The sequence below is a fragment of the Mustela putorius genome, unplaced genomic scaffold, assembly GCF_011764305.1.
Source record: "Mustela putorius furo isolate JIRA1106 unplaced genomic scaffold, ASM1176430v1.1 tig00003987_pilon_pilon_pilon, whole genome shotgun sequence".
In the NCBI taxonomy this organism is placed as follows: Eukaryota; Metazoa; Chordata; class Mammalia; order Carnivora; family Mustelidae; genus Mustela; species Mustela putorius.
The window spans coordinates 1,384,921-1,399,923 of NW_025422126.1; the positions used below are offsets into that span (position 1 = coordinate 1,384,921).

The 15,003-nt window shown below is 36.8% G+C and overlaps 1 protein-coding gene across 1 annotated transcript; it reads left to right on the forward strand.

The window, feature by feature from the left end:
- Positions 1-14,058: 14,058 nt before the first annotated feature.
- Positions 14,059-15,003, forward strand: LOC101673818 (olfactory receptor 52D1-like). Its single transcript, XM_004768251.2, has one exon. The coding sequence runs from the start codon at positions 14,059-14,061 to the stop codon at positions 15,001-15,003; it is 945 nt and encodes a 314-aa protein (XP_004768308.2).

A 15,003-nucleotide genomic window follows, 5' to 3' on the forward strand; every position in this document is an offset into this window, starting at 1 on the left:
TCTGGGTTTGGCTAGAATAGGAGAAGAAGATATGTATGTCCATTCCTAGAAGAAAAATAAAGCACAAAAATAGTTTCAAATTATTTCAAATTAGTTCTTGTTTTATTGCAGTGCAAGAGAAGGCAGTGATATTGTTTCCTAACTGGTTCCTTATACTAGATTTACCAAAAGGAAGATTCCCATTACTGGACACAGTTGAATTCAAAGGACACATCATTTATGATGACTACTAGCAGAGTCAATGCTTACAGATAATATAACATCTTGTACAGTTTTGATCCAAAATATTCTACAAACTGGTATTTTTTTCATGAGTGAAGAGTGGTATCTAGATTAACACATAATGTAATAACTTCCTAAATTGAGGATGTTGAGGACAAACATAATAAAGCAAAGACAAAAATGTGCAGCTACATATACAGGCCACAATGACATAGAAAAACACAGATAGTTGTCTTTCTCCACTTGACTTATTTCGCTAAGCATGATACCCTCTAGTTCCATCCACATTGTCACAAATGACAAGATTTCATTTCTTTTGATGGCTGCATAGTATTCCATTGTGTATATATACCACATCTTCTTTATCCATTCATCTGTTGATGGACATATAGGTTCTTTCCATAGTTTGGCTATTGTGGACATTGCTGCTATAAATATTGGGGTGCACGTGTCCTTCTGATCACTATGTTTGTATCTTTAGGGTAAATACTCAGTAGTGCAATTGCTGGGTCATAGGGTAGCTCTATTTTCAACATTTTGAGGAACCTCCATGCTGTTTTCCAGAGTGGTTGCACCAGCTTGCATTCCCACCAACAGTGTAGAAAGCTTCCCCTTTCTCTGCATCCCCGCCAGCAAGTATCATTTCCTGACTTGTTAATTTTAGCCATTCTGACTGCTGTGAGGTGATATCTCATTGTGGTTTTGATTTGTATTTCCCTGATGCCGAGTAATATGGTCTCCCTGATATGAGGAAGTGGTGATGCAACATGGGGGGTTAAGGGGGTAGGAGAAGAATAAATGAAACAAGATGGGATTGGGAGGAAGACAAACCATAAGTGACTCTTCATCTCACAAAACAAACTGAGGGTTGCTGGGGTTAAGGGGGTTAGGAGAAAGGGGGTGGGGTTATGGACATTGGGGAGTGTATGTGTTTTGGTGAGTGCTGTGAAGTGTGTAAACCTGGTGATTCACAGATCTGTACCCCTGGGGATAAAAATATATGTTTATAAAAAATAAAAAATTAAAAAAAAAAAAGAAAATTGTGATAAATGTATCCTCTTGAAGATCTTTAGGCATACTGACCAGCTGTCTAATCAAGGTGCTCTGAATGTAGTAAGATGCAGGAGTCCCTCTTAGACTCTTAGTTCCCTGCTTCCTCCTTTATTGTTTGCTTTTCGAGCCTACTTTCACCTATGGTCCTATCTTAATTTGGATTTTTCTACTCCCATGAAAAGTCATTATCATTACTATCCTGCATTTGTCAGAGAGAATAGAAATTACTAAATACTAGAAAAATCTCTCTGTTTCCTATTACTGAGTAGAAGTTGTCATCAAAGACCTCACTCTTAGTCAGTAGCCTACAGAGCAGAGTCCTGGTGGATGCACGATATTCCCTTACAAAAATTAAGTGAAGCCAACCTCCGCCCCTCCAACACACACACCCCAGCCTTACCTCTGAGCAAAGAGATTTGGGTTAAGGCTCACTTAGATTCCTTGGTCAACTGTAACCCAATGTTTATAGCAGCAATGGCCACGGTCGCCAAACTGTTGGAAAGAACCAAGATGCCCTTCAATGGACGAATGGATAAGGAAGATGTGGTCCATATACACTACGGAGTATTATGCCTCCATCAGAAAGAATACCCAACTTTTGTAGCAACATGGACGGGACTGGAAGAGATTATGCTGAGTGAAATAAGTCAAGCAGAGAGAGTCAATTATCATATGGTTTCACTTATTTGTGGAGCATAACAAATAGTATGGAGGAAAAGGGGAGATGGAGAGGAGAAGGGAGTTGGGGGAAATTGGAAGGGGAGGTGAACCATGAGAGACTATGGACTCTAAAAAACAATCTGAGGGGTTTGAATTGGCAGGGGGATGGGAGGTTGGGGTACCAGGTGGTGGGTATTATAGAGGGCACGGATTGCATGGAGCACTGGGTGTGGTGAAAAAATAATGAATACTGTTATGCCGAAAATAAATTAAAAATAAAAAAGATTCCTTGGTCAACATATAACCTATCTCCATCTAGAATGTGAACTGGAGTCCCTATTATGCCCATCTTAGAGAAAAGATTTTGAAACTTCTGGCCTTTTGTCTCCTGAGGGACAGCTCTGAAAATAAACCCAAGCCTTTAGCTCCCTATAGCCTTGGGTTTTAGGACCATGATCTCAAAGTCTCCTTGGAAAGGGGCTGACATTATTTGTTCTCCAAGAAGGAGGGAATGGAAAAGAAGCAGATGAAAGACAAACATACAAAAAGGCAGAGACAGACCTTAGCATAAAAATATATACCCATATACGTGCACAGAATATACACACAATAAATACTGAGTATATTCAAATGATTGTAAATTTGTATGTGGTCTTTTCAGATATCACTCTTCTCTAAAATCAGGACAAGATATTTCTGATGGAAATATCTTGCATAGGCTTTTTCTTCACACATGCTTATCTTTGTGTAGAAAAAGAAAGTTCCTGATTTCCCAAGTTATTAAATTGCCATCATGGTTCTTAAGAGCTTATCCTGCCTTATTTATTGTTGATTCTATCTACACATGCAAGGGTCTTACTTAGATGGTTTAAAGTAGTTTTGTTCCATAATATTTACAAGGCATCCTATATAAATTATATTACCACCCACTTTACCACACTTACTAAATTTCATGCATCTCTTTTCTGTCTAACATATAAACATCATGTTTCTGTGAATGATATTCCTTCATTCTTTTTCCATAATCATTGGACTATATTTCTCTCCTCTCTCCTCTGCTCTCCCCTTCTCTTTCCCTTTCTTTCCCTTCTTCTTTTGATTAATAACCATCGTAATATGTGTGAAGTTGTCTCATTGTGGTTTTGATTAGAGATGTTGAGCATCTTCTTGCGTGTTAATTGGCCATTTGTAGATCTTCCTCAGAGAGGGCTAGTACAGACACCTTAACAATATCAAGTCTTCTATTCCATGACCTGGGATGTCTTCCTATTTAATTGGTTTCTTTTTTAATTCTTCCAGCAAAGTTTTACAGATTTCAGTGTACAAATATTTCACTTCCTTGGTTAAGCTTATTCTTAAACACTTTTTTTTTTTATCCTATTTCCAAACTCTCAAATTGCCATCTGCTTTACCATACTATTTGGGTATTTTATTTTCAATTAATTGGATTATTTTTTAAATTTCCTTTTTAGAATGTTCATTGTTAGTGGCTAAAAATGCAACTGAATTTTGTAACCTGAATTCTTATTGAATTTGTTTATTATTTCTAAACTTCATATTTCGGTGGAATGTTCAAGGTTTCTACATATTAGATCATGTCATCTGAGAACAAAGATAATTTTACATTTTCCTTTCCAATTTGGATGCCTTTTATTTCTTTCTTTTCTTTCTTTTCTTTTTTTTTTTTTTTTTTTTTTTTTTTTAAGTAGGCTCTTTGCAGGTCTTGAACTCAGGGCCCTAGGATCAAGACCTGAGCTGAGATAAAAAATCAGATGCTTAACCAACTGAGATAACCCAGGCATCCCTTCTTTCTCATTTCTAACTGATCTGGCCAAAACTTCCAAAATTGTGTTGAATAGAAATAGTGAAACTGGGCATCTTGGTTCTGATCTTAGAGGAAAAACTTTAATCTTTTAACATTGAGCATGTTGTTATCTGTATAAATTGTAAATTTAGGTTTTTCTTTTTTAATATAAGGGTTTGTGGCTATACATTTCTCTCTCCCAAGTGCCGTTTGGAAGGTAGTTTTTTCATTTTATTTTTGCAATGTTTTCCAACTGTTCTTGTGATTTCTTTCTTGGCCCATTAATAGTTTTGTTTAATTTCTACAAATTTGTGGATTTTCCAGTTTTTCCTCTATTGATTTCTAGTTTCATTCTATTATGGAATAAAAAATATTTTCTCTGATTTCAATCTTTTTATGTTTGTTACATCTTAGCATCTTGTCTACTTTGGAGAATGTTCCATGTGCAGTTAAGACACATGTATTTTCTGCAATTGTTGTATGGGGTGTTCTGAATATATTATGTCCAATTGTTCTATAGTATAGTTCAAGTTCTCTGATGGTGTAATGGATTATAATCATTGGCTTTAAAGGGTGAGTAAGTTTTATATAACTGGGACAAATTGTGCTTAGTCATGGTTATAATTTTTTTACACATTGTTGGATTAGATTTGCTAATACTGTCTTGAGAATTTTTGCATCAGTGTTCCTGACCGATATTGGTCTGTAGTCTTCTTTTGTTGTTCTTTTTGTTTTTGGTTTTGACATTAAGGAAACCCTGCCCTCATAGAACAAATTAAAAAGTATTCTATCTTCTGAAAAGAATTGCAAAGAGTAGATATACGTCTATATCTAGTATAGATATAGATATAGATATCTATACTAGATATACATTCTTCTATGTCTGGTAACGTTCATCAGTAAATTAGTCTGGGCTGAGTGTTTTCTGTTTTGGAAGAGTGTCAATCATTGAAACAGTTTCTTTATCAGATACCAGCTTATTCAGATCACCTAATTCTTATGTGAGTGTTGGCATATTGTGTCTCTCAAGGAATTGTTTCATTTCATCCAGGTTATGGAATTTATGGGCATAGACCTGTCCCTCGTATTACTTTTTTTTTTAATGTTCATGGATCTATAGTGACATCCCCTCTTTCACTTCATAATGTGGGTCCTAGATCACTCTTACTTTGTTAGCCTGTCTAGAGGCGTATTGTTATAACCAGGTTTTGGTTTCATTGATTTTCTCTATTGATTCACTATGTTGAATTTTACTGAGTTATACTCTAAATCTTGTTTTTTTTTTCTTTCTTTTCTCCTGCTTATTTTTTATTTAATTTGTTCTTCCTTTTCTAGCTTCCAGGGTGGAAATTGTGATTTTTAAATTTTATATCTTTCAGGGCGCCTGGGTGGCTCAGTTGTTAAGCGTCTACCTTTGGTTCAGATCATGATCTTAGGGTCCTGGGATCGAGCCCCACATCAGGCTCACTGCTCAACAGGAAGCCTGCTTCTCCCTCTCCCACTCCTATGTTTCTGTTCCCTCTCTCGCTGTGTCTCTGTCAAATAAATAAATAAAATCTTTTACAAAAATTATATCTTTCTTATTTTCTAATATATACATTTAATGCTGTAAATTTTTCTCTAGGCACTGCTTTAGCTGCATTCACAACATATTTTGTTTTAATTTTATTTAGCTCAAAATATCTTTTATTATCTCTTTGAGATTTCTTCTTTCACTCATTATTTAGGAGTATATTGTTGAATCCCCAAGTATTTGGGTATTTCTCTTGTTGTTTCCAGTGTAATTTCATTGTGGTCTAAGAACATACATTATGTAATTTCTATTCTTTCAAATTTGTTAAGACAGAATCCTAGAGGAGAACATAGGCAGTAATCTCTTCGATATCAGCCACAGCAACTTCTTTCAAGATATGTCTCCAAAGGCAAAGGAAACAAAAGCGAAAATGAACTTTTGGGACTTCATCAAAATCAAAAGCTTCTGCACAGCAAAGGAAACAGTCAAAAAAACAAAGAGGCAACCCACGGAATGGGAGAAGATATTTGTAAATGACAGTACAGACAAAAGGTTGATATCCAGGATCTATAAAGAACTCCTCAAACTCAACACACACAAAACAGACAATTATATCAAAAAATGGGCAGAAGATATGAACAGACACTTCTCCAATGAAGACATACAAATGGCTATCAGACACATGAAAAAATGTTCATCATCACTAGCCATCAGGGAGATTCAAATCAAAACCACATTGAGATATCACCTTACACCAGTTAGAATGGCCAAAATTAGCAAGACAGGTAACAACATGTGTTGGAGGGGATGTGGAGAAAGGGGAACCCTCTTACACTGTTGGTGGGAATGCAAGTTGGTTCAGCCTCTTTGGAGAACAGTGTGGAGATTCCTCAAGAAATTAAAAATAGAACTTCCCTATGACCCTGCCATTGCACTACTGGGTATTTACCCCAAAGATACAGATGTAGTGAAAAGAAGGGCCATCTGTACCCCAATGTTTATAGCAGCAATGGCCACTGTCGCCAAACTGTTGGAAAGAACCAAGATGCCCTTCAACGGACGAATGGATAAGGAAGATGTGGTCCATATACACTATGGAGTATTACGCCTCCATCAGAAAGGACGGACCCAACTTTTGTAGCAACATGGCCGGGACTGGAAGAGATTATGCTGAGTGTAATAAGTCAAGCAGAGAGAGTCAATTATCATATGGTTTCACTTATTTGTGGAGCATAACAAATAGCATGGAGGACATGGGGAGATAGAGAGGAGAAGGGAGTTGGGGGAAATTGGAAGGGGAGGTGAACCATGAGAGACTATGGACTCTGAAAAACAATCTGAGGGTTTTGAAGGGGTGGGGGTGGAGGTTGGGGTACCAGGTGGTGGGTATTATAGAGGTCACAGATTGCATGGAGCACTGGGTGTGGTGCAAAAATAATGAATACTGTTATGCTAAAAATAAATAAAAAATAAATTTAAAAAATTTGTTAAGGTGATTTTATAGTTCAAAACAGGCTCTATCCTGGTGAGTGTTCCATGCAAACTTTGCAAGCTTGAGAATGATTTGTATTCTTCTGTTTTTGGATAGAGCAGTCTATAGAGGTTGATGATACCTGGTTGATCAATGATGTTATTTAGTTCAACTGTATCCTTACTGATTTTTCTGCCTACAGCAACTGTCAATTTCTGATAAAGGTATGTTGAATTCTCCAAATATAGTAGCAGATTTATCTATTTCTCCTTGGAATTCTATCAGTTTTTGCATCATGTATTTTGATATTCTGTTTTTAGCTACATACATGTTAAAGAATATTATTGTGGTTTTAATTAAAAATTTTATATAATTCTATTTTCTCTCTTTCTTGGCATATCAGTTGTACTTCTTTTTATTTTATTTTATTTTATTTTTTACTTTTTTTAGTCACTGCCCTAGAGTTTGCAGTATACATTTAAACTAATCCAAGTCTACTTTCAAATAACACTATACCACCATGAGAGTAACTTTTAATAACAAATTAACCCTAATACCTCCCTTCTGTCCTTTGTATATTGCTGGTATTCATTTTGCTTATACATGTACATGGACATACATTTATCTAACAGGTAAACATTTATTCAAAATAATTATAGCAACTGTGTGTAAATGTATGTTTATATATAATGTTCATATAATTATTTTGAACAATCAACACTTTAGATAAATTACAAACAAGAAAACTAAAAGATTTTATTTTACTTTCACTTATTTTGTCCTTAATACTCTTCCTTTCCTTAAGCAGATTTGGATGTTTGACCTATATCATTTTCCTTCTCTCTAAGAATTTGCTTAACATTTCTTTCAAGCTGGTGTACTTATACCAAATTATCTCAATTTTTGTGTGTTTGAGAATTTTTTTATTTCTCCTTCATTTTTGAAGAATTATCTTTCAGGGTACAGAATTATCTTTTTTATCCCAACTCCTAACACTTTAATTTCACTCCAGTTTTCTTGCTTGTATGGTTTCTGATGACAAATTAAATGTAATTTTTATCTTCGTTTCTTGATAACCAACGTGTTGTTGTTGTTGTTTTTTAAACTCTGGTTTCTTTAAGGATTTTTTCCCCCCATCATTGACATTTTGCTGTTTGGAGATGATACGCCAAGATCTGAAATTCCTTAATAAGTACTTTGGTGTCTGGCATTACTCTGAGAAAATTCTCCATCAGTATCACTTCAAATATTTCTTTTGTTACCATCTCTCCTTTTTCTCCTTCTGATATTCCCGCCATTACTCATATGTTCCATAGTGTGTTGTTATTAGTTGTCCTACAGTCCTTAGACATTGCTTGCTTGCTTGCTTTTTTTGTTTGTTTGTTTCTTTTTCTTTTCTTTATTTATTTTATTTTTTTAGTCTTATTTCTCTTTGCCTCTCATTTTGGGAAGTCTCTATTGAGGTATTCTCATGATCAGAGATTCTTTCTTTAGTATGTCCAATATACTAGTTAATAATCCCCTCAAAGTCTTTCTTCATTTCTGTTACTTTTTTGAACCTTAGCATTTCTTTTTGGTTTTTCTTAGGATTTCCATCTGTCTACTTACATGGGCCATGTGTTCTTGCATGATGTGTGTTTTATCCAATAGAGTCCTTAGTATATTAATAATAGTTTTTAAAAGTCATGGTCTAGGAATTCCAACATCCTTGCCATGTCTAAGTTTGGTTCCAGCTTTGGCTCTTTCTCTTCAAATTGTGTTTTTTGCCTTTTAGTATGTCTTGTAATTTCTTCCTGACACAATGTCCTGGGTTTGAAAACTGCCACAAATAGTCCTTTAGTAATGTGGCAGTAAGATGTAGGGAGAGGGAGGATTGCTCATTGTTCCATGATTAACTCTCAGTCCTTTAGTAAACTTTTACATCTGAGCTATAAATTTCCTGTGTTATACCCAATTTCCCCTTCATTCCTCTTAGGAGGAACCAGATGTCTAGGGTGGACTGAAGTTGGCTTTTTCCCTTTTCCCACCTGGAAGGCTAGAGCCGGCCAGAATTGAGTATTTCCTTTCCTCCAGACCAGTTAGACTCTGATAAAACCTTACCAGGTTAGGGTTTGGCTAACTAGTTTTTTCTAAATGCAGACCTTGGAGGGAGACAAACCATAAGTGACTCTTAATCTCACAAAACAAACTGAGGGTTGCTGGGGGGTAGGGGGGTTGGGAGAAGGGGGTGGGATTATGGACATTGGGGAGGGTATGTGCTTTGGTGAGTGCTGTGAAGTGTGTAAACCTGGTGATTCACAGACCTGTACCCCTGGGGATAAAAATATATCTTTATAAAAAATTAAAAAATTAAAAAAAAAAGAAGAACAGAATGCTCTGATGTATTTCCAAATGGTTCACTTTCCCCTGCCCCTGCCGAATGAGAGAATTTTCTTTTATACCACTGTGAGGACCTGATGAGTTCCTGTATGTAAAACTTATGAAAGAGTGGGGACCAATCAATGAATGGGTTCCCCTGGAGTTTATCTCTCAGGTTTGCCCACACTAAGCCTCTAGCACCTTGTCAACTGTGGTTTGTATTTTCTTATCCTGGCACTGCTTCCCATGGAGATTTCTGCTCAAATAAATTGTATTCTTCTGTCTTAACTTACTGGTTTCTTCAGCTTCAGAAGCAGCAGTTTGCCCTGTGATCTTGCTTCTCTTATGGGCCCAAGAACAGTTGCTGACTTTTCAGTTGGTTCCACATTTTACTTGTTGTTAGGGTGCAGTGTAAACTTCCAGTGTCTCACATGCTAGACTGGAAAAATGAAGTCTGAATTCTGGTTTTTGTTGTTGTTGCTGTTGTTTTAAGATTTTATTTATATATTTGACAGAGAGAGAGAGAGATCACAAGTAGGCAGAGAGAAAGGGGGAAGCAGGCTCCCTGCTGAGCAGAGAGCCTGATGTGGGGCTCAATTTGGGGCTCAATCCCAGGACCCTGAGACTGTGACCTGAGCCGAAGGCAGAGACCTAACCCACTAAGCCACCTAGGTGCTCCTGGATTCTGTTGTTTTAATCCATCCTGCCACTCTTTGCTTTGACTGGGGATTTTTAAACATTTACATTTAAAATAATTGTTCATAAGGAAAGATTTACTATTATCATCTTACTGTTTTCTGTATGTCTTATAATTTTTTTGTCCCTCCTTTCCTCTCTTACTGCCTGCCTTTGCATTTTTTTTAATTTTTTCAATGACATTTCTTGATTCCTTAACATTTTTTGTGAATATTTGACAAATATTTTCTGGCAATTATGATTGCCAGAGGGATTATATATAACTTCCTAAAGTTATAACAATGTATTTGAAACTGATAACAACTAGACTGCAATTGCATACAAAAGTTCTACTCCTCCCTTTAGAGCTTCACCATCCATACTCTGTGTTATTAATGTTACAAAGTACATCCTTTGTGGGAGGCTAAGATAAGGTTTGAGATGAGGACCAAACCAGGCCCTGACTTGTGCCTCCTTTAAAGGCTGAATAGCCGAACAAAAGGCTTAGATCAATGAAGTCGAGTAGCACTGAGAAACGGTCTGTGCTATGTGTTGTGCGCTCACCTATGTGACTTTCCACACGTTTGCCTGTCAGATAGAGATGATTTGGTCGGGGTCACGAATTCTTGGCTGGTCCTTGCTGTCCTTGCACAGGCTATAAGCTACACCATTGTAAGATTGTGCTATGCTTACGTAAACTATGTCTTGAGTGGCCTTGAAGTCAGTACATCTGGTGATAGAGGGTCTGCTATCACCAGAGAAATAGATAATGGGAAAGCTTGAAGGGTTTTCTGTGCATGTTGCAAACTCTTTCGTAATCAGTTAAAAATAGATACTTTTTTGTAGTTGTTTCTGTTAGCTGTATAATTATTCACAGCCTTGAATAAAATTGGCACTATTGGACACCCTCCTTGGTGCTCCTCCTGCCCCCATTTCTTTGTCTCTTAATTTCTTTTTCTTTTTTTTTTTAAAGATTTTATTTATTTATTTGAGAGAGAGACAGTGAGAGAGAGAGAGCATGAATGAGGAGAAGGTCAGAGGGAGAAGCAGACTCCTCATGGAGCTGGGAGCCCGATGCAGGACTCGATCCCAAGACTCCAGGATCATGACCTGAGCCAAAGTCCAACCAACTGAGCCACCCAGCGTCCCTGTCTCTTAATTTCTTTTCACCATCCTCTTACCCTCACGTTCCTGGTCGATTTGTTGCGCCAGCCGCAACAATCTTTATATGTCCTATACCTATTAACTTAGATTTATAATTCTGTTTGTGCTTCTGTCCTCCTTATCCTGTAGCAGAATAAAAAGTAGAGTTATGAACCAAAATTGTGATCATACAGGTTTTTATATCTGTGTGTGCTTTATCTTTACTGAAGAACTTTATATTTTTGTATAGGTTTGAGTTACTCTCTAACTTCCTTGAATTTCAACATAAAAGACTCCCTTTCAGAGAATGTCTAGAGATAATGAACTCTCTCAGTTTTTGTGTATCTGGAAATGTCCTAATTTTTCCTTTATTTTTGAAAGGCAGTTTTGCTAGATAAGGAATTCTTGATTATTTTTTTAAATAATTTAAACATACCATCCCCCTCTTCTGGCCTGCAAAGTTTATGTCTCAAGTTGACATTGGGATGAAGTTGATGTATACAAGGAATAAAGAATGTGTTCTGTATTTTTTCAGTTTCCTTCAGGTCCTATTATGTGATTGATAAATTATACCAAAATACTAAGAGATGGCTTCATCTGTAACTATCCCTGAAAATAGGAAGATAATCAAACCTTTTACCAAAGCACTAATACTGCCCCTCTCCTACTGATTCCATAAGGACCTGGTTGTGTCAGATGTTATCCCTGCTTATCCTCTGAGATTACCATGTTGAAACTGCTATATATAGAAACTGCATGTTTAGGTTGCTTCTTTGTTCTGAATCAGTTTCTTCATGAACTAATTAAGGTTATGAAACAAGAAATGGATGGAGAGAAAGATATAATCTGAATGATCTAAGGAAAACTTTCAAGGACATGGGATTTTCTTAAACTCTTTTTACTTTCTGAATTTCCTGGAGTCAAGAGGGAATATGTAATTCTTTGAAATTGAGAGAATGCACATTTCATTATTTATGGATAAAATGAAGAAAAAAAATTCTAGGAAGCAAAGATCTTTTTAAAGATATTATTAAGTGAGGATTATATCTTATTTTGACCATATTTCATATTATATGAATCTATTGGAGGAACAAAATAAGGCTACTTCATGATCTCCATATTCAATGACAGGTTGGCATATTCAGGGAGATGATACCATAGACGTTGTATTATGTGTGTTTGTACAAAAAAAAAAAATATAGAAACCAGCGTGTGTGTATCTGTGAGTGTGTGTACTTTCCAGTTCTGTTTTTGCAATGCTCTGTATTGTATCTGTAACCCCAACATGTACTTAGCACTTAAGTGATAGCCACTCCGTTAGTCTAGATTATAACATTTCCTATTGGTTATGTGCTTACACATGAATGTTGGGGACTTTTGTTTACTCACAGAATTTTATTTCACTTTAATCTCTTTGTAAACTTTGAGTTCCAGCTACACTAGATTTATTTCATTACATCATGATTGTCCTTCAGGTGGAACTTTGCTTATGCTCCTTTCCTTTTCCTTTGTTTATGTGTGTGTGCATATGGGTGCAGATAGGTAGATATGCATTATTTATATCTATACCTAAATATCTATATTCAGAACCCAGGGGAAAAACTCATGCAATCTTCACATTCTAGCCTAAGTAGAAGACTTTTCTTAACTCACTAAACTTAATTTGATCCCTTGCTGTCATTTCTGTATAACTCATCCTTCCCTCTCCTTTGGGAAAAAAAATTTGCCTTATATATTACCTGTTTAATTTTATAGTGTAATTACTTGTTAAAAGCTAAATCGTGGGCAGGAGGGAAAGCCATAGTTGTGTTCTTCAAGTGTTTTTCACTATAGTAAAGCTAGGTTCTAGTTAATGTAAAAGCCTAGAAACTATATATATATATGGAATCTAAGTTTTGGCATGATTCAGAAAGCCTATATAGCGATAACTCTGTGTAACTTATTAGTTCATATTGCATTTATGAGAATTTGTTTGAGATATAAGGAGAGCAAATTTTCTTTAAAAAACTGATGACAACATAACTACATACATACTAAGTATTGCCTTAATAGGTGATAAGAAAAGCAGAAAACTCGTAAGCAAGGGTTACTCTACAACTAGAGCATTTGTAGTGACTTAAAAGTTAGTTCTTTTCTTCAACTCTCCCAGCTCCTGCCTCATGCTCAGCCCCTTTATCCCAGGGCTTCTTTGCCACGGAGGTTTGACTATATGTTGGAACTATAGGAAGACTTATAGAGAAACCCACTGCAGTCAGTAACTGGTACCTAAAGCATCATTAGGTAAATATACCAGTCCAATAAATAAACTATTGTGCATGTTTGGAAATTCGGGTTTCTGGATCAATAAATGAAGGAGCACAATTAGTATACAGCTGTGCAGTGAAATAATATAAATCTGAAAAAAAAAGAGGATAAAAAGGTAGTGAGGGGTTAATGTTAAGAAATACCTTATCTTTACAAACAGATATCTGTTGGTTCAACAAAACATAATATGTGCCTACTTAAGTAATACATGATAGCAAGAAATAGGCAAAAAGAAAAAAGTAACATCATTGATAAATTTGACAGATTAGTAACATATGCAGAGTGACAAATGAAAGGCTAAAGACAGAAATTGAGTTGATTCTACTTCAAAAATTGTGCCAAAGTCTTCAATATTGTGTCCAGAGAGGGACAAAGACCATTTATTTCTATTCCTCACATGAATGGCAGAATGGACTATAAGGGTCCTTTCAATAACTCCTAGATATTTTCACAAGGTCTCTGCTAGATCTCTTCCAGTTATGGAAAACTCACTGACCTGAGGGAAATACTGAATGAGATCTTAAGGAAGAAACTCAGTAACCTCTCAGTAAATATTTGTTGAACTAAGTACAGGTGTGACTAAAGATGGAATCTTTCATTGCAAATGAATGGACAAGGTAACATATAGGTCCCTAATATAGTAAGTATTACCTTTCTATACTTCTGTCATTTGGTATGTTATTACCAATTTTAGCATTATTATCCTACTGAATTTAAATACACGTGATTATGACTTGAATTGTTTTTAGCAACAAATCATTAAGGGTCTTCTTGAACTGAACCTCCATGTTTTTAGCATCTGGTTGTGCTGCTTCCTCTTCAGAAGTAGTGACAAAAAGCAAAGGGAAAAGCAACATGCCTCCTCTCAACACTTCTCGTCCCTCTCCTGTCACCTTCCTGTTGATGGGCATTCCGGGACTAGAGCACTTGCATGTCTGGATTGGGATTCCCTTCTGCTCCATGTATGTGGTGGCTGTGGTGGGGAATGTGACCATCCTGGCCGTGGTGAGGGCAGAGCGAAGCCTCCATGAGCCTATGTTCCTCTTTCTCTGCATGCTCTCCATCACCGACCTGGTCCTCTCCACATCCACCCTGCCCCGAATGCTCTGTCTCTTCTGGCTTGGAGCCCATGACATTGCCTTTGATGCCTGCCTGACCCAAATGTTCTTCATTCACAGTTTTACTGCTATGGAATCAGGCTTTTTCCTGGCCATGGCCTTTGACCGTTATGTGGCCATTTGTCATCCACTGCGTCATACCACAATTCTCACTCATGCTCGCATCACCATAATGGGTATGATTGTGGTGATTCGGGGAATAGCTTTCTTTTCTCCACATCCCATCCTGCTCAAACAGCTGCCCTACTGCAGAACACGAATCATTGCCCATACCTACTGTGAGTTCATGGCTGTGGTGAAGCTGGCGTGTATGGACATAAGGGCCACCAAGAGTTATAGCCTCAGTATGGCTTCTATCATTGGCTCGTGCGATGCCATTCTCATTGCTGTATCCTATGCCTTCATCCTCCGCTCTGTATTCCGCCTGCCATCCCGAGAAGCTGGCTTTAAAGCTTTGGGCACATGTGGATCACATGTCTGTGTTATTCTTGTGTTCTATTCCACAGCTGGTTTTTCCATTTTCACTCACCGTTTTGGGAAGAATGTGCCTGCACATATCCATATTTTTATTGCAAATATGTACCTTTTGGTGCCCCCTTTCCTCAACCCCATTGTGTATGGAGTAAGGACCAAGAAAATACGGGAGCGGGTTCTTAGGACATTAATGGTCAAAGTTGCTTGA